We start from the raw sequence: 24,439 nt of genomic DNA, 5'->3' as shown, positions 1-24,439 counted from the left end.
GGCTCCCCGTGCAGGGGATGAAGTGAAGACACAACATGGAGAGGAAGGAGCCACACAGAGCACACGGATCTCCAGGAGCTCCAGGGTTCCTAAGAAGAGGCTGCTGCTGCACTGGACAGACAGCAGACAGCCGCAGACTCAACTCACCTCGGGTTTCATAAAGAGTTTGCAAACACAGAGGCGTGACAGCGCACTCCACACCCCGCTGTGTGACCATCCTTAATGGCCATGGAATGAAACAAATAATAAGGCACGGGGAGAAATGCGCGCAGCAATTCTTTTATTCAATTTTGCATTTATTACCATGCCAATAAAAAGAACAAAAATGAAATAAATGTTGCAGGGCCAGCAGGAGCGCACTCGGTTAATCGGCACCAGGTCTTGGATCCATTCTCTGGCACTGTGAAAGGTGGGAAATAATTATAAATATGACAGTAAAGATGAGGAGGAAACCATGTGATAATACAATAATTAATAACAATACAGTATATTAATAATAATAATTAATAACAATAATTGATAATACAATAATTAATAACAATATGGTTAATAACAATACGGTATAGAGGAAAAATTTGAAAGATAGGCGAAATATTGGTCTGTCCCATTAGTGAATAATTATACTTTCTGACAAGGTTGAAGCCTGTCAGTGATTTTGTCAAGGCCGAACTTCTCCTTAGGTAGGTGATTTTTTCGAGTGTGTGTCGTGGAGAAATCCAAAACCTCATACATCTTCACCTCCAGACCACTTTTTATTGCCCAGACCTACCTTGAGCTTGCCTTCTTCAGGTTCCCGAATAGCTGGGAGTACAGCTGTGTGCCCCCACACCTGGACTGCCAGGGTTTTTCTTCTGGCCTCCCTCACTGATCAAAGGATACTTTTGTTTTATTGTCTTTTCCGTTTCCTTTATGTTAAGCTAAATTAGACAAACAGAAAATGAGACTGAGAAAAATTTATAAATGTCCCATTCACAATTACATTTGTATGCTTTGGAGATCACTTGTAGTGGCCAGTACCAAAAAAAAAGAAGATGTGTAAATATTCCGGGTGGCCACACGGCCTGCTGTGGCCGAAGGGCCTGCTAGCCGCTCACGGCTGTCCCCGCCAGTGCACTGATGGAATTGTGGTGCCGCCGTTTCCACTGCCCCACAAACCTCACATGCAAAGCTGCTCAGAATCTACCGACAGATTAACAAGTCAAATACTGCAGTGAATCTGCATCCTCCTGACCCAGTCCTGATTCCTTTGGCAGCAGTCCTGCCCTTGGACTCTGGGGCGCGTGTTCAACGAGAGGGGCACACAATGCTGGGGTGCTGAGCTGAAGCTGACACATGTATGTATCATGGCAGCAATGATTCAGTCTTAGACCAACATGTTTTGTGGTTTTTGATTTTTAGGGAGAAGAAAGTGCTTTTATTACCAAAACTGGGTAAGTCTCCCGGTTCCTGCTGGTGAAACAAAACAGACTGACTTAGAGTCACGCATGTCACACTGTTTGTGTGGACGCTGCCCAGCCAGATCTCCCTCGCCTCCTTGCTGGGATCTTGCCTTTCCACTGGGGGGGTGGCGATCTCCAGCGCGGATCTGCAGGGGAGAAGAATGATGAGTCGTGACTCCCCAGCCTTTTGCACCTCCAACTTTGACAAGACAGAGAGGGTGAGGAGGGACAAAGGAGGAGAGGCAGGGAGAGAGGGGAGGGGGTGGGGATGCCTTGGGCTGGAGGAAGCGCTCACTGCCGACCTGCCTTTGAATGCGGATGTGGCCTGGAGCAGGGTGAAGCAGGGCTGCAGCCCTGTGGTGCCACATACTGTGGTGACTTCTCTCTGGCTGCCTCCCTGTGCTCTTCCTGCTAGGTGCTGAGAGCATCACAGGTCCCTGAGGTCTTCAGGGCTGGCCTCATCTCCAGCCCAGGCCCCTTCTACGGGGCTCCGGCTGGCCACACTTGGGCTGGTGCAGCTGTGTCCAGCCCTCCGGTGCTCTGAGGGGCTGTGCACCCAGGAGCAGCCCCAGAGCTCTGAATGTCACCCCAGCGGGAAGCTCTCCTCTGCAAAGGGCCCTGAGGCATCGGGTGGAGCTGATCCTCCCTTCCTGTTTCTGCCACTGGCCACTGGCCTGGCCCACAGGAGTCCAGGTCATTGACTGGCAGAGAAGCACCCAGGCAGTGCCTGGGGCCCAGCCCCTCTGCTTCCTTGGACTGCTGGTCACAGTCACCTTCTCAAGCCAGGTCCAGGGGGAGCAGGCAGATCTGAGAGGTCCTGGCCTTTACCCGCAGGCTTCCTGGAGCCGCTCCATGTCCTCGGCACAGCACTGTGGGCCTGGCCCGACTGCTGGCTGTCGCTCAGGTTTGCTCTGGGAGCATCTCGGCGCTGCTTCTCTCTCCAAGCTGAAACACGGGTCTTTTCCTCACGCGCTTTGCACAGTGCAGCTGCACTGCTGCCACAGGCCATGAGCCTGGTGGCCCATTGGGTGGTGTAGAGCACACTCTCACAGTGGGGGACCCATGTGAGCACCACCAAACCCACAGGATCTTCCCTGGAGCTCGGGCCAGCTCGGGCCAGCTGGGGCCCTAAGTACAGATGCTTCTAGAAAGCTTTCTAAAGGTGAGTGACATGAGCTTTCTAAAGATGAGTGACAGGCAAGGCTGAACAGCAGGCTTTCGGGGCACACAGGAGAGCCCCACTCAGGCCTGCTTTTAGTATCAACTTGGGCCTGCGCACTTCCTCCATCCTGGGCTGCCCCATCCGGCAGGCAAGGCAAGGCCAGCTCCCTGCTGCCTGTGCTGCCCGTCCAGATCCAAGACTCCCACAGGGCACAGAACAGGCAAAGTGCCCATTCACCACACTGTATATGGGCCTCACCCAGCCCCAGGGCAGCCCCACGGCTGGTCTCACTGGGCCTCCAGGCCTTGGGGCTGGGGAGGATTTGTGCAAGGCTCAGGTTGCTGTAGCATCTACTGCCAGCCCCCTGCCTCTCTGCTCTGTGAGGGTTGCTCCCTTGAGTCCCTGGCACCAGGCTGTGGAAGGCAGCTCCACTGGATGGTCAGGACACAGTGTTGGACACTGTGGCAAGTTCCCAAGCTTCTCAAATGCCTCGCTGGGATTCCAGACCTCCCATCTTGCAGTCACAGAGCTCCAGGGACAGAGACTTGCATTGCTCCAAGTCCCCCATTCCTGCACACAGGCCATTCTGCCTTCCTGTAGGGGGCGCCCTTCCCAGTGCTGGATGGCTGCCATTCATTCTCCCAGCATCTGTGACTGGCATTTCATAAGGGCAGGGGTGAGAGGGGACTGCAGGCACATCCCTTGGACCAGCCACACTGCTTGCCTTTTGGTCCTGGATTGGTGGTCTGAGATTGGAGTTCAGTCTCTTACTGTGAGCAAACGATTTCAGCACTTGCTGAGGTGGCTCCATGACTGGTGGCAAACATTAGGAGACTGGCCTGCCTCTGACTGGGAGGTCTCTGGGGATCAGAAGGGGCCTTCCCAGACACACTTGGTGCCAGGCTGTGGCTGTATCCTAGTGCCGCCAGACAGGGTGCCGTCTGGCTCCGCATCCTTTCCAGGAAGTTTCTCCTAGAGCAGACTGGAGTAGAAGTTCCCTGTGAGTGGGCTGCCTCCTCTAGGACTTCCCCAAGGCATTACAGTGAACTGGGACCAGACTGGACCTCGCTCAGATATAGCTTGCCTGAACGTGCATGTAGCACCCCCATTACTCTCCAGGGCCTCGGGACCTGGTCAGCAAAGGAATCACTTCCATTCCCAACCTGCACGAGCAGGACCCTACCTGCTGCCTCCAGCAGGTGGAGGATGCCAGGAAGGGGCCTGCACACAGCCACCAGGCCTGCACTGGGGCCAGGAATACTGGAGGATTTCAGCCCACCCCACAGCAGCCCTCTCAGATGCTGAAGACAGCTGGCCGTGTTCCTCTGTTCTCCACCGCCCTGTCTCTCTATCCCCACCTCCCTGTGGCTCAGCCCAAACTAAGGAGAATTCCCTTGTTGGATGCTGATCATGCAATCGGCCTCCAGAGACTCCATTCTGAGGAAGACCAGGGCTGGGAAGGGCACACCCTTTGCAAAGCAGAAGGTGACATTTCTCTGATGCTCATGGAGGGGCCTTCTGAGTTTTTATTTTCCAAAAAGACTCCCCATGGGTGCCTTGGGGAAACCCAAGACTGGCGATCAAACAGCAGACCTGTTTGCCAGCCAACTGTAGTTCCTGTCTGTGCCGGCCTGGCTGCTCTGGGGCAGGTGTGATGGTGGGGTTCGGGGGAGGCCCAGCTCTCCTGTTTCTGGAATGTTCCTTCCCACAGGCCCCTGGTCACTAATACAGACACAGATGGCTGGGCAGCAAGGGACAGGGTACCTGGGCCCTTGGGCCCACTGGGAAGGTGGAGAGATGGTGTGACCAGCACTGTTGTCACATACTGCCCACAAGGACATCATTCCTTGAAGAAACTGTCAGTCTCACGTCAGTCATGCTGCCAGCTCCTGGCATCCAGCTCTCCCCAGCAGCGCTCCGTGCCCAGGACATGCCCAAACATGACCTTAGCCAAGGCGGCACTTTACCAAAGCTGCCTCTCAGTCAGCAGCCGCCACCTCACACAATTAGAATATTGAGCTGCCCGTACTTTCAGGCACCTGCCAAAATAGCTCTTTCAACAACTGGACTCTAATAACTGAACTAGAAGCTTCAGGAGAGTTAACTGTGACCACTGACTCTCATGAGCATCGGTTTGCATAGAGGTCTGCAGCCAAAATAAACCCGGGCCTGCAGATGTTCGCACTCGCACTGGCAGTTCTTCCCCCGATGGAAAGAGACCTGGGTTCAGCTCCTGCAGCTGTGACAGATGTTAACTTCAGCTGGCTGAGCCTGACTTGCAAAACAGGGCAAAAACTGGGGTTTTGGCAGAAATGATACCAAATTAGTGTGTCCCGTTATCTGTGATCATGGGTCGCATGTCTCTAGAGGGGATGGGAAACAAGGCAGAGAAGTGTCCTGCTGTGAGACTCTGCCCCCCTGTGACCTGTCCGTGCCTTTGGTGTGTTTGCGTGTCCGAGGACAGGGCCAGTCCACCGCATCAGAGGCAGAAAGGCTTCCAGGTGACAGTCAAAGGCGGGCCTTCCCTCCCTCTTTTCTTCTTTCTTTCTTTCCTTCTCTCTTATCTTTTTTTGTCTTTTCTGCCTTACTCTCTGTCTCTGTCTGTCTCTGTCTCTGACTCTGTCTGTCTCTGTCTCTCTCTCTGTCTCTGTCTCTGTCTCTGTCCCCTTTTCTATTTCTCCCTTTCTCTTGCCAATAAAAAAGAAAAGGGAAGAGGAAACACCCTGTGCAGTTGTGATTTCTTGTTAAGTCCATATATAAATACAAATGTGTCCAGAGTATATTCTTAATAAACATATTAATAACTCAGGGGCAGGATGGGAGGAGCTGTCTGATGTGGGATGGTGGGGGTGTGGCTCCTGGTGTCTTCCCTATTTCTGAGACAGGAGGTGGGCGTGCAGAGCAGTGCTGGGTGCTCTCAGCTCTGGCTTTGGGACCCGGGTTCTGGGCTCTGAGGTTTCCCTGGGTGGCACCAGGCCTCTGCTACCCAGGTGGAGTGTCTAGGTACTTGAGCCTCACATAGTCCTAGGCAGACCCCTTGGAGGGAGAGAGGGTGTCCTCCCTGATACAAAGTTCACCAATTCTCTGTCTATACACACATACACACACACACACATACACCCTAAAGTGGAAATGCAGGTCTCTGCTGAGACAGAAATTAGAAAGAATTAACACTCAGTAAATTTTTACAGACCCGCCAGCAGGAACCTATTCTTGGGGAAGAGTGTAGATGCCCATTTAAGGAAGGAGTTCTGAACAATGTGACTAGCTATGGTTACCTGGAGCAGAGTCAGTCCATAGGGATGTCTGCCAGGGACCCAGGAGAGGGTCTTCATGGCACAGGGGCCATGTCCAGCCAGAGGAGGGTGGGGTAGGACAGCTGTGGCTCCTGTGAGGTCCCTTGGCTGTGGAAAGAATCTGGCCAGGGACACAGCAGAACAGCACAGGGCTCCTGGCTTCCAGACTCCCGGAGTCCAGTGCACAATGCCGGGGGCTATGCTGATCCCCCAGACCTCTGACGGGTTGCCCGGCAGGGCCCTCAAACAGGCTTTCAGAAAGCCAGTACTTTCTCCTTCCCAGTAAGCAGGGCCATTGGACATCTGGATTCTTGTTCATTCTCATGAGTGGAGTCCCCGCAGTGTGCTCTGGGTACAGGGACAAGGGAGAGCCTGTCTACACCCAGGGACAAGCCTCCTCGGTGGACCCAGGCCTGGGACCCAGCCCATCCCTTCTTTAGTGATTTCCTCCCGTGTAACCTTAGCAGGACAGAGGTCACCGCCAGCGTGAAGCAGAAAGAAGCCGTACCCAAGAGTAATGGAACACTGCTCCCTTCCATTCCGAGGCTCCTTCCCATCCCTCTTTGGCCTCCTCCTCGAGCCCAGGCCTGCTGGATCCTTGGAGGTCCTGGTTCAGGCTGGTGCTGGCAGCCACTTCCCAGTGGCCTCCTGACCAGGACACTCCTTCTCACAGGCACCGAGGGACCTGTGCCTGCATGGGACAGCACCGCCTGCCTGCCTGGCACCCTCCAGGATTCACAGGTTGCTGTCTACGCCACCCTGCCACCTGCAGGGCTGGCAGCTTGGGTACCTGGCCTCTGGGACCCAGGTGGTGAGCTTCGTCTGAGCATGGTTAGCTCCAGGGCTGTGTAGGAAGCAGATTTGTTCACAGGCATCAGGGCCCTAACAAGCACTAACCCGTTACTGCAGATGTGAAATCCAAAATGTTCCTGGATTCAAAACTTTTGAGCGCTTTTTCCACAGTGCAAAATTCCATACCCAATCTCACGTTTCAGGTGTCAATCAAAACTCAGGCATAGTTATAACACAGTACAGAATCAGCTTCGGGCTATGTGGACAAGAGATGTCATGTTTCTGGGGGTCCTGTCCCCAAATATCTCATTATGCAAATGTTTCAAGCTCTGAAAAGAAAAATCCAAACTTTGCAACACTCCTGGCCCAAACATCTCAGGAGCCGGACACTCATCCTCTAACCACACTCATCTGCACAGTTCCCAGCACTGCGCTCTCTTCCGCCCAGGGCTTGGCCCAGGCTCCAGGTCGCAGACTAGGTCTTCCTGACCGCACCCCCTCCCTGCCCCAGGACAGTGACCCACAAGTCTCTTGCCAGCATAAGGGGGCCACTGTCCTGCAGGTAGTCAGAGGAGTCGGACCACCCCATACCCAGTCCCCAGGCCCTGCTGTGATGCAGACAGATTTGTCAAGTGAATGAACGAAGCAGAGGTGAGGACAGTAAGTCACTCTTCCCCCCCTTTGCAGAGCATGACTCTGAGGTCCGGTTGGGGTGGGAACAGGTCTATGCTTAAGGAACTCTGGGTCCTTGGTCTCCTCTGGAGTGTGACTCACAAGCCCCAGGTCTGGTCCTGAACAGCAGCGTCTCTGACTTCCAATATCTAGGCAAGGTTGACACCATGCTGGCAGGGCTGGGAGCTTGGAGGAAACATGAGGGCCCACTGTCACCATGCCTCGGCCCAATCTGCCCAGCAGGGAGGCTCCTGGCTTCACCGCGGGGCCTGGCTCGGCCGTGTTTCACCAGCTTCCCACCCTTCCTGCCCCTGGTTTCAGATGCTGTGCGGGACAGGTGGCCTTGGGGGCTGGGCTTGTGACTAGGGGGACAGGTGGCCTTGGGGGCTGGGCTTGTGACCAGGATGCTGCTTTCCTGCTGGCTGCCCTGAGCCCTGGGCACATAGGAAGGTCTTCCTAAGACCATGCTGGACGTGGCCCAGCTCCTCAGTGACCCCTCCCCTGCCACACCAAGGGCGCTAACCAGAAGGCTTCCTGTCTCCTGAGGTATGCGCTTTGTTAGAATAGGAACTTGATGCCTGAGGCGATTCTGTGGCCTTAGAGTGCCTCACACCCCTTAGAACTGCTGCTCGCTGAGTCCCCTCTACCCCGTTGATGGAGACCACTACGAGGAGGCTCAGGGTTTAAAGTTAATGAATTGGCTTTCTCTGTTCATCTGTGAGTCTGTCCTAGGCCTAGGCCCCTTGCCTGGCCATGAGAGCTGATTCATGGTAAATGAACTTCTATGAATCACAGGTCCTGGCTGAGGTCTGTAGTGACCTGTGATGTCAGAGATGCCTCAAAGGACAAGGCAAGGCCACAGCTGAGGGCACCTGGCTCCAACCCCAACTAAGCAGACAGAGACTGCACCTGCAGGGGTCTCACTCCTGCTGTCTCATTTCCACCATTTGTGTCATCATGGGGATAAGACGGCCCTCCTAACCTGACTTGGAGAAGTCTTGGAGGTAACTCCCAAGGGCCTCCTCAGTTCCTGCACTTTCCTCAGTGTCCCCCACCTGTGTTGAAAACCTAATGAATACCCACAGAAGCTGTGTCTTGGTCCCCAGAGGCTTGACCTCTGCTAGAGGGTTTTGATCCACCTGGAGCCCTAAAATCATGTTATTTGTCTCATTTGCTTCAGCCTTTTGGGGATCTCGGCCAGGTCTCCTCCACCCCTTGCCCTTGGGCCCTGCTGGGAGCTTCCTGCCATCTCTAGGCTTGCACACCCAGGGCCCAGACGTGCAGTGGTGATGGCGACGCCACTTTCTCTGGTCCCCAAAGGGCTCGCCTTTGTCCTCCTCACCCCCCACCCCCCACACTTGGGAAGCCACACTGTGCTCAGCTGCAGTTCACCTGCTTCTCCTTCAGCCTCGGGTAAAAAGTTTAGTCTTCTTCCTCCTCCCCAGAGTCAGTGGAGAGGGAAGGTTAGGGTTTCACGCTGCTTTTCACCCCAATCTGCTCCTCCCAGTTAGACGGCTGTGCCCAGTGACTGCAGCAAATGCTCCCGAACGTCCAGGCCCAGTCCTGGGTTACCGGAAGTGATTTCAGGGGTTCACATACCCAGTTTGTACTCTGCCCAGGCAAAGCACAGCATCAGGATAGGGTTTTATTCTTTTTCCCCTGCCAGCGCTGGGGGTCTTAAACTACACCCCCCAGTGCCGAGGGTTTTTGTTTCAGTCCTGGAGCCTTTCACTTGCCCTTTCTAGCAGCAGCCCGAAGGGTCCTCCCTTAAGGAGGAACACTGCCTCCAACCAAGCCCAGCAGCAGACTGGTCCTGCTGTGTCCCCACAGAGCAGGCAAGACCCTCCGCCCAGCCCAGGAAGAATGCTCAGGAAGAACGGTGCCTGCAGCTGAGCTGCTCAGGGTAAGCTGCCCTTTATTAACAAAACTGTGGCCGGTGGAGACACGCGTCCTGCGGACACACACCCGGGAGTTGTTCACAGGCCGGGGATTTGGGAGCGCAAGAGCACAGTTAGGCGGGGTCCCCAGGTGCGGGCCTCCTTCTTGGGGGGCAATCTCGATGGCTACGTAGAGACCACCAGGTCCGAGGAGGCTCCCAGGCTCCCTCTGCGTCTGGGCCAGGTTGAAGAGTCAGCCACAGCCATGCAGTGAAGGTCAAGACGTTTCCGTGCTGAGGAATCCGCACAGCTCTCCATGTGTTACCACAAGGCGGCACACGTCTCGGTGTCAGATGGAAAACAAACAGGCTGGTGGCACATTTTCAACTGCTCCTGGATTCTTCAAAATAAACTCTGGGTTGCTTTTCTTTTGGGGAGCACCAACTCTAAATCTGCAATATTTCACAGACTTCAGGTATGTTAGCGTCTTCTGAGAAAGGCCCAGTATTTCAGCATTCTCGGAGTGGCTGTGGAGAAAGAATGTTACTGGCAAGGAATATTAAACATCTCCAAGCTGAAAGGAAGACAGAGGTCATCCGTGAACGCACGCCTGTGTTTACGCGCTCACTCTAATGTCCTGTTTTCTCTTTCTTTTTGTTGTACTGGAGACTAAACCCAGGGCCTGGTGTCTGCAAGGCAAGCACCTTGATTCACATCTCTTTTTGATTTACCAGAAAAAATGTAATTTAAAGGCAGTTATTTTAGGTAGAGATGAATGTATCCATGGCCACAGTTCTGTCTCATGGTGCATGGACACAGGCGGCCCATGCACCTGTTGGCATTCCCTGTCCCCAAAAAGGTCACCTTTGATCATCCCTCCACACACACATGAAAACTGCCCACCTCCTTCAGAGGTCTTTTTTTTTTTTTTTTTTTTTTTTGTCTTTTTCCTTTTTATCGGTACCGGGGATTGAACTCATGACTGCCTGCCTTCAAGGCAGGCTCTTATGCCGCTGAGTTAAACCCCCAGCCCCCAGGGGTCCTTTTTGTGGGGGAATTTGGAGAAACTGGGTTGCCACTTCTTTTTAGGGAGAGAAAGAGTCTACTTTTTCATTCATTTGGCTCTGTGTTTTAACAAACTGAGTTGGAATACAGACCTGTATCAAGGGTGTGCACAGGCCCCCCAGGCCATCACTCACTCAGATGCTCTCCTGAGTCAGTGTGGAATCTCACCCCCAGGAATGTGGCAGGAGTGTGAAATACCTCATGGACCCCTTCCAGGGTGTGAAATACTTCAAGACCCCTCTTTGGCTTCAAAAGCAATCACCACCAAACATTTTCAATTCTGAGGCAGAGAGGACCAGAATAACCCAAAACACCTTTTCAGAAGACATTTAATGAGGTAGCTGAGATCAAACACCAAATCCACAGCGTACATCAAGGAGCTGAATAAATGCTCAGGCATTTTTAAATGCAAATGGCTACAGCGCCTAATAAATGCTTTCTTCCCAGTTCCTGCAGGTGCATGCAGACCTTAGGAAGGGGCCCTGCCAGGGAGCACGGCAAGAGAGAGGCTGGGACTGCGCGAAGCGGGCAGGAGGGGAATGCAAGGGTCCTCTGACCAGAAAAGCTTTGGCTGAAGAACCGCAGAAGCAACCAGAGCACCGAGCGGACCTCGGGGACGCGGCAGGCTGACAGGGCCCACGCGGGCGGCAGGGGGCCCAGGACCTGCAGCACTCAGCCTGGCCTGAGTCAGTGCGCCAAGCGTTCCCCTGCGGGGCACCCTCACTGCCAAGGGCCCTGGCGCAGCCTCCTGGAGAAGGGCCCGCAGGTTCCGGGAGAGCCCGGCTCCCAGCTGCGCAGCCCCAGTCACCTCTGCTGTCTGTTCACGGTGCAGACGCTGCGACCCACAGCTTCTCCGCAGTTGGGCGCAAGGGCCTTGTCCGTGGAGAGCAGGGAGGGAAAAGCGGCCACGCCAACCCCGGCAGCTCGGATTTGACTTCCGGCAACGCGAGCATCCAGCATTCACACACGTGTGCTCCTGTGATGCACACACTTGTACACACTCGTGAGCACACAACCTCACCGTGCCGCGCACACACACGCGCACGTGCACATGCGGTGTGTGGCAGCCGGGCCGGGAAGCACCCGCTGGCAGGCGAGGTCAGGACGCAGGAGGGCGGAGCGCAGGCGCTTGGAGCAGGGCTGGGCGGAGTCCAGGCCTCCAGGCAGCCCCTCGGTTCTGGGGCAGCAGCTGGCAAACCACCACGCAGCCACTGCGGCACGGAGGACAAGCGGCAGGCAGGCGCGCAGATCCCTCTGCTCTAGGTCTCCGGTGGAGAGTTGTAGGCCAGAGGAGGCAGGGCCGAGAAGCTGCTCCACCGCCTGGCGCCCGGCTGCGAGTCCACGCGCCCTTGCTCTTTGTATTTACCCAGAATGGTTTTGGCTTCTTCTGCATCCCGCAAAGGGTTCTCTCCGTACACTTCCCTCAGCCACCGCCGGTACTGAAGACATGGAGAACAGATCCGAAATGTCACCGGTCAGCACCCACGTTCTGCTTCACGGTACAGAAGCGCCTGCGAGGGCCAGGGCAGGGGGTGGCCAGCCAGTGCCAAGCCAGAGAACTGCCCTCCCAGCCCAAGGATGTGACCCCAAATCAAACCAAGGCACCTGCTGGGCAGAGCCAGGGCAGTTGCTGTCTGCAGCTCAGGGGCTCACGACAGAAGCAGGAAGAAAAGTGTCCTCCTGCTGTCCCTCTGACTGTGGCAGCTGAATCTTGGGGGAAACATGGAGAGAGCTGTTTCGCAGTGCTGGGACATGCTCAGAAAGAGGAAGAGCCTGTTCTAATCCAAAGAAAAACCTAAGCTTTGAGCTTACTTGAGGATGGTTGGAAAATACACTGTTACCTTGTTGATGGTGCCTTTAAAAGCTTAGATTAAAATGAGTTAAAAGAAAAAAACCCCAGCAAGCATGCTGAGGCAGTGGCACTGCACCCAGAGAGAGAGGCAGGAGCCACTGTGAGACCAGGCACAAGGAGGGTGCAGAGGGTGGGCCCTGGGCTGCAGCAGGGGCCGGGAACTGGGGACATAGAGGACCCGGTGTCCTCTGGGCCGCTTCAGTTCAAGGTGCTGGCAGACAGCTGGAAGGCGCCCCAGGGATGGCTCACCTGGTGGACCTCGTGCTGCTCAAACTCCTGCAGCTGCCGCTGGAAGCCCAGGTTTGGGTTGGCACAGGATCTCCCCGCACGCACAGTGTGCAGGGCGTCCTCCCAGCCGAAGTCGGTGACAGTCATGATGTACGCGATCACCAGTGTCACGCTCCTGGAGACCCCAGCCAGGCTGCAGGCAGAGACACGGGGAGGAGGGCAGTGTGGTTTGGGCGGGGGATCTGTCATGCAGCTCACTGCAGCAGGGGACCTGGGGACTTGCTCTACAGCCTTCCTGCCAGGCCTGCTCATGGACACAGGCAAGGGTGCCACCAGGCAGAGTGTGGCTTCCCTGCGCCCAAGACGCAGAGTCTCAAGCATGGCTTCGCAGCTCAGCCTCCTTTTCCACAGATTTTCCACAGTCAGGGCTCCAGACACCTCAGCTTTATGATTCTCTACTGCCTTCCTTAGACATGTCCCATTTCATTGGGTAAAACTAACCAGGAGGACTTCAGGCTTCCAAGACCTATGCAACAAACCCATTTATAACCTGCACTAATCTAGAACACTTCTTGTCTTTTATAGGTCTGGTTTGCTTAGCCACTGCATCGGAGGGCTAAATCTAGGATTTAAAAAGCCCATGACTCCAGGTGGTCCCGCCCAGTTGTGCTTCTGTGCTCTTTTTGATATAACTGCATAGCGCAGCAGAGAGCAACACTGTGAGCTCGGAGGCCAGGTCAGGGCACTGCGCAGTGACAGGCGTCTCATAGGCTGAGCACAGGACCAACCCCACACACATATGCAAATGAAGACAGTCACAGGCAGGCTGTGCTCCATCACACGCATGGTCCAGCAATGGGTTAGGATGGAGTTTAGCAAATGCCCCATTTTTATGTTTTATTTTTAAATTTTATTTTAAAGAGGGGTGTCTCAGTTTTAGAAAAGCACTATGTCCAGATGTCTGACACAAATTCCTAGCATATTAGGCCTGTGCATATTCCAATACAAATCATAGTAATGACCCCACTCTCAGGTGTGGCTCCTTACTCAGGGTTTACATCAGGCACACCAAGAGGCTTTTACACATACACAGTGCCCTGGACTGCAACCCGGAGATGCAATTTACCAGAGCCTGGAGAGGCCCCAGAATGGAGCTGCAGAAATTCCGCTTATGTCTCCAAATGCACCCTCAAGGCTTCTGAGCCCAGTGTAGCCGAATGTTAGAACTCCTGTTGGTATTTATTATATTTCCTGTTCTTGTAAAAAGTGAAATGAAGAAGAAAATCACAGCATTGAAATCTGTGTGGGTTATTGGACGTGGCTCTCCAGTCACTGAAGTGCCTCAGGTTGCCCCGCCTTGGGCTCTGGCCCTCGGAGTGCCCCGTGGCTTTCCTCAGTGTTTCTCTGGCCAGCAGGTGTGGCTCCCCTTGCCTGGTGGGGCTGGCAGCAACCTGAGCAGCAGCTCTCCAAGGAGCTGTCATTGTCACATTTCCTAAGAGCTCACACTGCAAGGGTGCTGCTGTGGGGAGGTTAAAAGATTGCTGCGCTTCTCGTTAATTATTGTCACACCTTGTTCAAGACAGCAAGGAGACAGGTCCTAGACGACAGGGCCTGGCCCCAGAATGTTGGCTGTTAGCTCCCGAGACATAGGAGCTGAGTGACTGTATGATTCCTGGCAGCAACACAGTGAAAGCCAGCTTGTGCTTCCAGCTTTCTATGTGCCAGGTAACTATCTGCAAAGAGCTTTATACTCAGTGTCTTTGGGTTGAGTATGTTAGAGTAGCTTTCTTTTCAGTGTGTGTGTGTGTGTGTGTGTGTGTGTGTGTGTGTGTGTGTGTGTACCACTGTCCCTTAGTACCCATGGGACACTGGTTTCAGGACCCACTGCAGATACCAAAATCCATGGGCGCTCAAGTCCCTTATATGGAATGGTGTGGTGTCACCAAGAACCTGTGAAATTCTCTCACATGCAAAACAGCTCACTCATTGCTTACACTATTTGCACCATGTGTTCAGCTGTCCTATCACAGTGCTCTGGCAATTGTGACATGGGAAAAAGTCTGCATATGTTCAGTGCAAATGCAAAATTCTTTCCCAAACATATGCGATGCATGGTTGGTAGAATCCATGGATTCCAAACCCACAGATATGAAGGGTCCAGTAGCCTTGACTATCCCACTAGAAATCCTAACAATGAATGAAATTTAAAAAAAATGCTGCTGAGAATCCAGATGACCAGGACACGTTAGGGTCTTGTTCAGCCAGAGATGTACGTACCAGTGCACAAGGCAGCCTTCCCCCTGCAATCGGCACTCGTGGATGAATTTAATGCTTTCTTTGAAGTGTCTTGTCCTAGGCACAAATGATAAGAGAGAGACAGAGAGAGAGAGAGAGAGAGAGAGAGAGAGAGAGAGAGAGAGAGAGAGAGAGAGAGAGGAGAGGTCTCTGTTACTCAGTGTCACCTAAAGTTTGTTGAAAGGTCTGAGGCCACACCTTCAAAACCTGCTCATGCTGCTAGGGCTGGGGCTGCACACTGAGGTCAGGGAAAGCTGCTATTTGGAGTCTTTTGGGATTTCTCAGTAAGGCATCCCTGGAATACATCACTGCCAGGGGCTGGTGGTTCCCGTGCAGCTTGCTGTGTCCAGTCTGAGCCAGCAGCAACCTGAGATGCTCAGGTCTGCTGGGGACATGGCCCAGTGATAGGGAGCAGGTGAGGGTGGTGTCCAGGCGGGGAAGGTGCCCAGGTTCATGCTGACAACCTGAGACCTGAAAACCCCTCGGTGGCCTCCCTGAGCTCTGGGGGTCTTTACTGCATGTCATGGGAATGCCCTGGGGAGACAGGAATTTCAGCTCTGAAGCCTTGCTCTGGGGCTTCCTGGGGGCTGGGCAGGCGCCTAGAGATCTAGTAGGGATGCTGTCCAAGGGCAGCCAGTGACTCAGGCCCAAGTGCCCTAAATGACAATGGACGCTCTGGCCTGCCCCCTTCTGAAACTCTGCCCCCACTGCCGCCCTATCTTTCTTGTTCACTCATTGAGCCCTGGACTGATCAGGGGCGCCTGCCCGTTGGCCTCCTTGCTGGGAGCCTTTCAGAGGACGAGGTCAGAGCCAGCTCACCAGAGACGGCCAGGCAGGATGCAAGCCCCACAGTGCTGAGTTCGTGCCAGCACCTGTGCCTGGCACCACACTTCCCTTTCAGCATGGCTGAGCATTCGCCAGGGACTCTAAAAGCTGCAGGACAGCAGGACAGTCCACGAGGAGTGGGACTCAGTTCTGACTGCAGAGTGACAGCTGCTGAGATGAATAGGAAAGGAAGCTCCTGTATGGCTCAGCAAGGTCACCAGCTGAGGACCACAGCAAAAGTCAACAGTCTCAGCAGAGGAGCTGGGTTGGCGCAGGTAGGAGGCAAAGGGAATGTAAATGTGCACGAATGCACATGCATTCTAAGGATCCCACGCCATCAAAACTCGCAAGTGTCGGAGGTGGAATGTCCAAACAGACCAAGCCAAAGCCTCCACCTGCAGTTGCTAAGCAACCCGGCACTGCAAGATCAGATGCAGCTTGGGGACCGATGCTGCCTGATGTAAACTTACAACGTGGCTCAGAGGACCACAGCGGTGAGTGCACACACGGGGCTGGTTTACAGCAGCAAGATAGCTTTCTCACTGTGTCACCTCCACAGCTGAAGCCTTAGAGCTGAGACTTATGCAGCCTGTGGCAGCCAGTCACAAAAGTCAAGTGTGCTAAGGAGTCAGGTGGGTCCTGGGGAGACTTGGTGAGTGAGCACTGTGCCTGAGTAAGGCGCCAGGCATCCCTCCTGAGGGCTGCAGGAAGGAGAGCCAGCTGGGCGCTGGTGGAGCTGCCACCTGTGGCTAGCAGTGAAGTCTCTTGATTTTGTGCAGAGCAGCAAAGTCCTGAGAATCTCCTGTCTTTCTCCAACTGTGACCAACACGAGTTGGAGAGAAGGCAGTGGTGGGTGCCTCTGGGGACTTTTTCCATTCCTGATGAGAGAGAACAGTCTGTTTCTGCAGATCTTGCCAAGGATTTGCAAACACAATGCTCAGGGATGCACAGCTGCCATGGCCACAACAACAGCCTTGGCGGAAGGGCACAGGGTGAGGAGACCGGGCTCTAGGAAGATGCCAGGGCCTGCCTGCTCTGTGTCCTCCCGGAAGTCTCCATCCTGAGGATGCTGCCAGTCAGGTTTTCCACTCACACCCAGATGCACCCTGCATGACCCCAGCACCTCTTCAGCAAGTTACCAGCTCCAGTGAACGCCCGGGCAGCAGTCTGCTCTCTGCTAGTGTGGCGAGCAGGGTGGCCCTCTTGCCAGTCTTTCTGCATGACGGGCAGGCTGGAAGGAGGAGGGCTGTGACAGGCTGTCCAGATTCCAGGACCCTCTGCACTGGCTGGCCACAGGGTTTCTCTCCTGGGCTCAGGTGCTCACAGGGTCTCTTCCCGGTCAGTGAGTTCTGGGTCTTCGAGTGCTGGCGAGGAAGAGTGTAGCAGCCAGAAAAGCCAAAGCACTGCTGGGAATGATGTGGAACTCAGAGGGAATGAGGGTGTCCCAGGGCTCCTTAGACAACACTGTGAGATGGCACAGCCACACAAAGTGGGCAGTGACTCCGTCATCGAGACCAGGACTTGGTCTTAGGGCTCTGGCTGGGTCTATGGGACCATCAAGGCTTCCGAGACTGAGTCCTTCCCCTGACGCTCTGGGGTGGGAGCCACTCCACAGATCTGCTTTTCACACCTGCGCATCATGGGCACACACAGTGGGATGGAGCTTCTTATGCTGCAGATGAAGTCAGGTTTGAGGGCCTGCCTTGCTGTATGACAAGGGATGTATGCTCATCAGGGTGACAGCCACACCTGTCCCAGGCCCAGTATGGGTCTGTATAGAAGCCGAGGGATCGGTTTGGTGAGGTCCCCACCTTGGCCCTGCTGGCTCCTTCCTCTAGGGGCTGCTGTAACAAAAGTCCAGTCCAGGACAATCTCCTGTCCACTGGCGTGTCCAGGGCAGGCACTTGTAACAGGGCCCTTTGCACTCCCAAGGGGAGGGCTGCACAAAGCTCCTGCTTGAAGCCTGACTCACTCACACCCTAGGCACCAGGCCAAGCCAGGAAGCCATTCCTAGAAATGCCTTTTCCAAGAAGAGCCCAGGGCTGGCATGCTCAGGTCTGCTCTGGAGTGAAACCGTGTGTGGGTTATTTCCAGGGAAGCTGGTGACATAAGCCCAAGCTCTGGTCATTGAATGCCCCCCTCCACAGTGGGAAATACCCATGGCCTAGGTTCTTCTATTTCTCAACTCCAGTTCAAAGCAGAAGCACAGATCTAAAGCACTAGCCACCACAAGCTGTTTCAATGGACACCAGTTCCTTATTCTCGCTCTCGGGGGGCTGGCAGCTAACCTTTGCTTCCACGCTGAACACACTGTGAGCTCTGTCTGCAGAGCTGAGTTCATCCACGGGGCACGTGACCTGCAGGTGCCTGTAACCCACCCTGGGCGGCAGGGAGTGTCCATGAGAGGCATCCTCTTGTGGGTTCCCCAAGTGGCTCAGCGGTGTCATCTCTTCCTCCTCTCCCAGGGACCAGCTGGGCCTCCAGACCTTCTGAGGGTCCAAGAAAGGATGGTGGGGAGATCACGTGCCTCACACCACACAGTGCTCGTTCTTCAAACTGAGTGATTATCACAGAGCAAGACGGGGATATTTGGAGGCTGAGTCCCATTGTGGGATCTGAGACAGTCCTGATCTACTCAGCAGGCCTCTGCCTGCGGAGGGGTCCAGGACCTGGCCACCTGAAAAGGGAGGTGGCTGCACCTCAGAGCCAGAGCTAGCAAAGGAGGATGCAGGACACTGTGTGTGTGTGTGCGTGCATGCGTGCGTGCGTGCGTGTGTGTTGGAGTGGGGTGGGTAAATGAAAGCAAAAGGAGAAAAATCTCAGGAAAGGCAAAGGCAAGCATCCTTAGTTTTTTTCTTAGAAAGAAACGCTTTAAAAACAAACAGGTTAAGTGTTCTATTTGAGCCCAGTCTTCAGAAGTCTTAGATCCCAGCTCCTGCCTCCTATGGCGGAGCTGGTCTGGACCCCACACCCCTGTGGGGTATAGCTTCCTCTGGACCTCTACAGGCAAAGCCCCTACTGCAACTCCACTGGAGCAGGAGCAGAGTGGGGGGCGTCTCTGCCCTCCTGACAGGAGGGGCATTGGACATGCAGCATGGACTCATGTCTGTGCCCGGGAGCCCCAGACTTGTCGGTGCCATGCACTGTGTGTATTTTGAAACACAGGGAGCTGGGGGTGTGGCCTAATGGCAGGGCACATGCTTAGCAGACACGAGGTCCCCCTAAAGAAACCGAGGGGTGCATATGCCATGCTTCTCATTTGGTCAAATAAAATTATTTTTAAAGCAAATTAACAAAACAAACACAAAGATAAGCAAAACATCGCTGTCATCTACTACAGCATCATTTCAAAAATGAAAATATTTCAACACCAAAAAAAAAAAAAAACCAAAAATTAAGAACAGTCTGGACAAAAAGACCATGTTTGGAGCTGAATAGGTGAAGTTGTAGGGAATGCTGTTTACATCCTTCTCAGAGTTCTCACCTTCTCCTGTGGGAGCAGAGAGTGCCTGTGGGCAGCAGAGCTGCAGAGACCGAAGGGGAGCAGGGCCACTGGGTTCCAAATCCCGCCAGCTCTGCTGTCTACAGCTGCTCTTTAATAATGAAAGCCAAGAAAAAGGAAACCAGAAAAAAAAAGTGTGTGTGTGTGTGTGTGGGGTGGAGGGCAGGGACTTGGAAGCGTAAATGGTATCATTTAGACAAAAGGGCACAAGACAGAGTTGGGAGGACAAGAGGTCGAGGAAGTCTCTGGTGTTTTAAATATAAGCTTTCTGTATTGCTAATGCTTCTCCTTTGCACAAAAACCTCAAGAAATCGAGAGACCTGCTTGGCTCTCAAACCGCTGAATGTCATAAAGCGTTATGATGCAAAACTGTGGCTCCAGCCTGGCAAAAGCCAAGCTCCCTGGACTCCACCGAGAAGCAAACAAGAGGTAACCGGGGACTTAGTGATGTCCCACACCCAACACCAGCTTCACAAGGCTGAACTAAGAGCACACGGATGCAGGGTGAAGCATTTCCAACCATTCACTCTCAAAAGAAACTAATACTTCCTACTGGGGAGACATAAACTATAACCTTAGTTTTGGAAAAGCTTTGTGCTCATAAAAAAATACTTTCACTTATTTAACACTGTAAAACCCCATGAGACAGGCATTTTATAGATGAGAGAAGTGAGATCAAAAGGACTTGTTTAGAAAAACCCAGAGAGAAAACAAAAGCAAATAAAAGATTTCTAAAACCTTTAATTTGCCAGCCCCTTGACACTGGCCACGTGGGGAACTCGCACTGGACACACACGCTAGGGCTCTCCGACAACAAAGCCAGGGAGAGCACCACATGCGTCGGGGTGGACCGAGAACTTGAACTTTAAAATTTCACAGCGTGGCAAGGCTCGTGGTTGGGGGAACCGAGCTAAAATTTTATGTTATCTCAAACCTGCTGTCTGCATTTGAAGTTCCTGGAAGTTGAGAAGCGGAGAGTTTTTGAGGGTTTGGGGCAAGAGAGAAAGCGACCTTTTGGGGTGTTTGGCAGCTGCCAGCAGTCGGTCTCAAAGGTCACAAGCCTCCTGCTAAGCACAATCGGCCAGAATTCCTGCTGGATTTCTAGGGGAAGATTAGGATATAAAATGCTAAATTATATTCAAAGTTGGAAATCATTTTAAAAATCTGAACCTCAATGTAAAACAGTGAGTGGTACCATTTCCCAGAATTTATTTTGCCACTGAATGGAGGAATTCAATCCAGACTAAAGAGCTACTTCTAACTGACTGCACTTCCTGGAGCATGCTCCATGGGGACCGGCATGGCTTGTCTGGCTTTTGTTGGCAGAGCATGAAGAATATTTGCTTTGTGACCACCCACATTATTTAATGGTACAGAAAGCAAAGGTTCACATCAGGAGGGATATTTGGCGAGCAGTAAATACAGGAAACCTTAAATGCATGAAGCCATAGAGAACCAGGCATTCTGCCTGCCAGCTTTAGGTTAATCTCTTGACCACCACGCAAGCCTGCTCTCTGCAGTTTGTATGCATGCCCCCAAACTCATGTGCTGGAGCCCTAATTCCTCAAGACAGCAGCACTGGGAGGTGGCCTGGTGGGCAGTGCTGGGTCACAGGACTGCGCCCTCACAAGTGGGCCGATGCCTCCTCCGGGGTGGGCTCACCAGTGGGCCCGGGTGTGTGGCTGTGTCCTGTCTTCAGCACGAGCTCCCTTTCCTCTCCCCTTTCTGCCAGGTTAGGAAGCAGCACAATGGCTGCCCTAGATGTGGGAGCCCAATCTTGGACTCCAGAACTGTGGCCCCAAAGAAACCTTCTTCTGGTACAAATAAGAAGCCTCAACTATTCTGTTATAGCAACAGAAAAAGTATTAAAACACTTGCCACTGAAAAGCAAGCTATGCTTTCCACAAGAAACACTTTCAGTGGGGAAAGTGGAAAGGTACTTGTGAGGCTGTCTGTTACCAATCCAAAAGACACCCCGAGTTCCATACTCCACTCCACGATCTCTGTGTAACTCCTGTGCAACCAGAAATATTTACAATCATGGTCCCTCGTGCACCAAAAGCCTTCCCTGTGCATAAACCTTGTTACAGAAGCAGGAGCACAGAAGTTTCCCAGGAGACCCACAGGATCTGAGCACAACCCCCACCCATGGCGGGTCTGCCTGTCTCTCGAGTGATGTCATGATCTTGGCTTCCTTTTCCAGAAGTTTCTCGGCTACAGATCCCACTGGGAACAGCAGTGTGCATGCATTCTACACACATTAGCTGAAAATTGGCTCCTGCCCTTGCTACCTGAGCCTAGCATTCCTGAGGTCCCACCAGAGGTAAGCGGAGGATTACCGGGATGCACAATGCCTCACTGCACACCAGGACTGGGACACTGCTAATCATACTTTATGGGCAGTCCTCCGGCCCTGGTGACAGCTTTGGGCTGGTTTTGCCAGAAGATTTCAACTGACCCACCAGAACCCGCCACTCGGAAAAGCAGCTGGCTGCCTTCCCCGGGGGTGGGTGAGCACCTTCCAATGCTCGAAGCACGCTTCCTGGTTCTCTCTCAGGACACATCGATGCCCTCAGAGCAGGAATTACATTCTGATTTTCTGAAGCTCCTAATGTCCATGGAGAATACAGACAGACGTATGTTGACCTTGCCTCCCCAAATCCTGCAGGCAGGCATTTTTCAGATAAAAGAACAAGATGCAGTAAATTAACTTGCCCAAGGGGGGTGGAACTCTTTTCCAGTTAGCGATTTCCTGACACCTCGTTTCATTGCTCACTTGTCTACAAAGCAGAATGGCTCAGCACTTAGGTAACTGTCCCGACATCAAAGATGGTGTTCATATCAGGAAAAAGCACATGTCTGGGAGCAGCTTGAGGGTGAAGGCTGTCTGCCCAGAATGTGCTACAGTGCCATTTTACTATGGACTCGAACTTGGGTATCGACAACTCCAGCAACAACGCAGTCTTGGCTGGAAATAAGAACAGAGCAACCATTCCAAAAATAGCAACCAAAACACGGGCAGAAGATTCTCTGGTCTTCAGAGAAAAGCAATGGCTCACTTCCTTCCGTACAAACCATGTCCTTCCAACCACTTCTGTTTCTTGACACGACCAGTAACCAGGGAAGTTCTCTAAGCTGCTCCCCTCCTTCCAGCCCCGCCTCTCCTCTCCTTCAGCAACAACAGCCAGTGTGGAAGCACAGCCCCAGGGGGACACACTTGCCTCAGCTTCCCCTGCCCAGGATCTTCCTGCTCTAGCTCTGCACCTGGGGTCGCCGGTTGCCACCTCAGCTCTCCCCACAGTGATCTGTCAGCACTGGCCCTGTTTTTGTTTCCACAGATAGACCTCACACATGACTCCACAGTCCAGGACTTCCCAGCTTTTCCAGCAGTGAAACCTCAAGGTGGGCTGATGTCCCATTGTCCAGTTATTTTAGGAGAAGCTGGTCACTCGGGACAGGAAACCTAAGCGAGTGGCCTGTACTCTGGTAGGCATGATTTGTTTGCACTATGCTTGTACGTAAGCCAGTGGACTTCCAAACTCACAGCATCACAGAGGGTATCGCTTCCCTGCAATTCCAGGAGAGGTGTGCCTCTGGCTTCCCATATGCAGCACTGGGCAGCCTGGGCTTGGCTAGACGCACGGAGGGCCAGGTACTTTACTTCTGCACCCAGCACTTTGGTCCAGCAGGGCCCATGGTTCAGGAAAACTATAATTCCTTCCATGCACGGTCTTTCTGAGTGACTTTGGGACAGCCAGCATCATGCCCCGCACCATGCCCAAGCCTGGTCCCATCACTTTTGTCAGACTGCCTTGAAAAGGTTGTGACTAAATTTCTCTCTACAGGTACAAAGAGTCATCAGATATTCACTCAGCTGTGAAGAAACAAGGACTGAACTTTCAAAAACCAGAAAGCTCTGGCCACGCCGCTCGGACAGACTTAGGGGTAGGTGTGCACTCGGAGGCCGAGTGCTACACATGGCTGCTGGCACATGAAGCACATTCGGTGCACACAAGAGCATGCTGGTGCAAAGAGCTCAGGAGGGTGCACAGAACTCTCCAGTGAAGACATGTGTGCTACAGGCCTGGTTTCAAGTGTCCTGTGTAAGAAACAGACCCTCCTTCTGGACATCCCAGCTGTCATGGGGCACAGAGGGAGGACAGGAAGGGGACCACCCTCCACTGCTTGCCCACCATGGCCAGCTCTGCCTGCCTCCTGGTAGCAGCTGTGCAGGGTCACCAGGGCCCCGAGCTCTTTTCATCCTTTACTTGCTCGGCTTTAAGCTGTATTCATTTTAATATCACTACATAAGACCGAAAAGCAACTTACAGGTTTTGAGATGGCGAATCCGCTGCTGGAATGCACAGGTATTTAACTCCCTGTGGAATGATAAAAACATACTTATAAATAAAAACAAAAAGCTGATCCTTAGTGGAGAAATGTATTTAAAGGAACTATTTACTTGGGTCAAAAACTAAAAAGAAATAAAAAGGAGAAGTTTTTCATTCATCTTTTGTTGCCAAGAAACTGAGGAAAAACTCTTTAATTAAAGTTCCTGGGTTTTTCCTGTGGTCATTTACACAGATATTAGTGCTCTGTGGTATAAACAGCTATAAGTTTAGACAAAATTCCAAAAGTGCATCACAGAAGTGTGGAAGTTGATTCTGAGCAAGGGTCAACAAGTTTCAAAACCATCAGCTCAGATGCTTTTGTGTATAGTGCAATTTTTATTTATTTCACTTGGAACCTTGAGTATCCAAAAGGGTGGAAACCTTAAAGAAAGGAGCCCAATCTGTCATTTACATCTTTGTAGGTTCATTTTTTATATCACAACAACTACAATTTCACTAGTAGGAGCTTCATAGACTGCCAATAATCTGCTTTATTTTCTTTGCTTTTCAGAATAGTACAAGTTTATATATCAAACTAACATACGTCTTTAAAAGGAAGTGTCTAATCAGAACAGAAATGAACTGCAACCCGGGCCTCTATAAAAATCTAAAAAAAAATAAGTTGAGTTTTTAAAGTCTGCTTTGTTTCTCTACTAGAGGGACTGACAGTAAAGATCAAAAAGCCTTCAATATCAAAGAAAATAAAATATATAAAAATTTCAGTAACACTTGCAAGCATATACAGTTTTATAAGGAATGAAATGGACCATTTAAAACTTCTTCCTATTGCCTGATCTCACAGAATCTTGTCCCAATGTCAGGGACAGTGGGGGAGACATGTGAGAAACTAGAAATATAACAGATATAACAGAATACACGAAGAGCAGTGTGAAGAATAATGATAACACAATCCCGTCCTTCCAAAGACAAAGCCATAAGCGCCTTGTCTTCTGCAGTTATTTGAAAGCACTGTTATCCCTTTGCTGCCAGCCGCACTATGAGGAGTTTCTGTGCCTGTCTGGCTGATACGTAGTCTCGGAGGC

At 52.6% G+C, this 24,439-nt stretch overlaps 1 protein-coding gene across 8 annotated transcripts in view; it reads right to left on the bottom strand.

Moving 5' to 3' along the window:
* Nucleotides 1-9,236: 9,236 nt before the first annotated feature.
* Dusp22 (dual specificity phosphatase 22) overlaps nucleotides 9,237-24,439 on the bottom strand; it is a 51,255-nt gene continuing 36,052 nt past the window's right edge. For 3 of the 8 annotated variants that reach the window (XM_003463228.4, XM_013145090.3, XM_063259781.1), the window contains 4 exons: nucleotides 23,335-23,384; nucleotides 14,661-14,735; nucleotides 12,405-12,576; nucleotides 10,615-11,742 (listed from right to left, as the gene is read on the bottom strand). In XM_003463228.4, coding sequence (XP_003463276.2) covers nucleotides 11,563-11,742; nucleotides 12,405-12,576; nucleotides 14,661-14,735; nucleotides 23,335-23,384 — 477 coding nt within the window. In that variant the 3' untranslated portion in view covers nucleotides 10,615-11,562. Of the gene's footprint in view, nucleotides 9,766-10,614; nucleotides 11,743-12,404; nucleotides 12,577-14,660; nucleotides 14,736-15,497; nucleotides 15,715-23,334; nucleotides 23,385-24,439 lie in introns of those variants that run through there. The other 5 variants (XM_013145091.2, XM_013145087.3, XM_063259782.1 and 2 more) reach the window with 3 other exon arrangements.

Source organism: Cavia porcellus, unplaced genomic scaffold (genome assembly GCF_034190915.1).
Source record: "Cavia porcellus strain 051 isolate PalLab524CR breed Dunkin Hartley unplaced genomic scaffold, mCavPor4.1 scaffold_13, whole genome shotgun sequence".
Lineage (NCBI taxonomy): Eukaryota > Metazoa > Chordata > Mammalia > Rodentia > Caviidae > Cavia > Cavia porcellus.
This window is presented reverse-complemented; position numbering and strand designations above follow the sequence as displayed.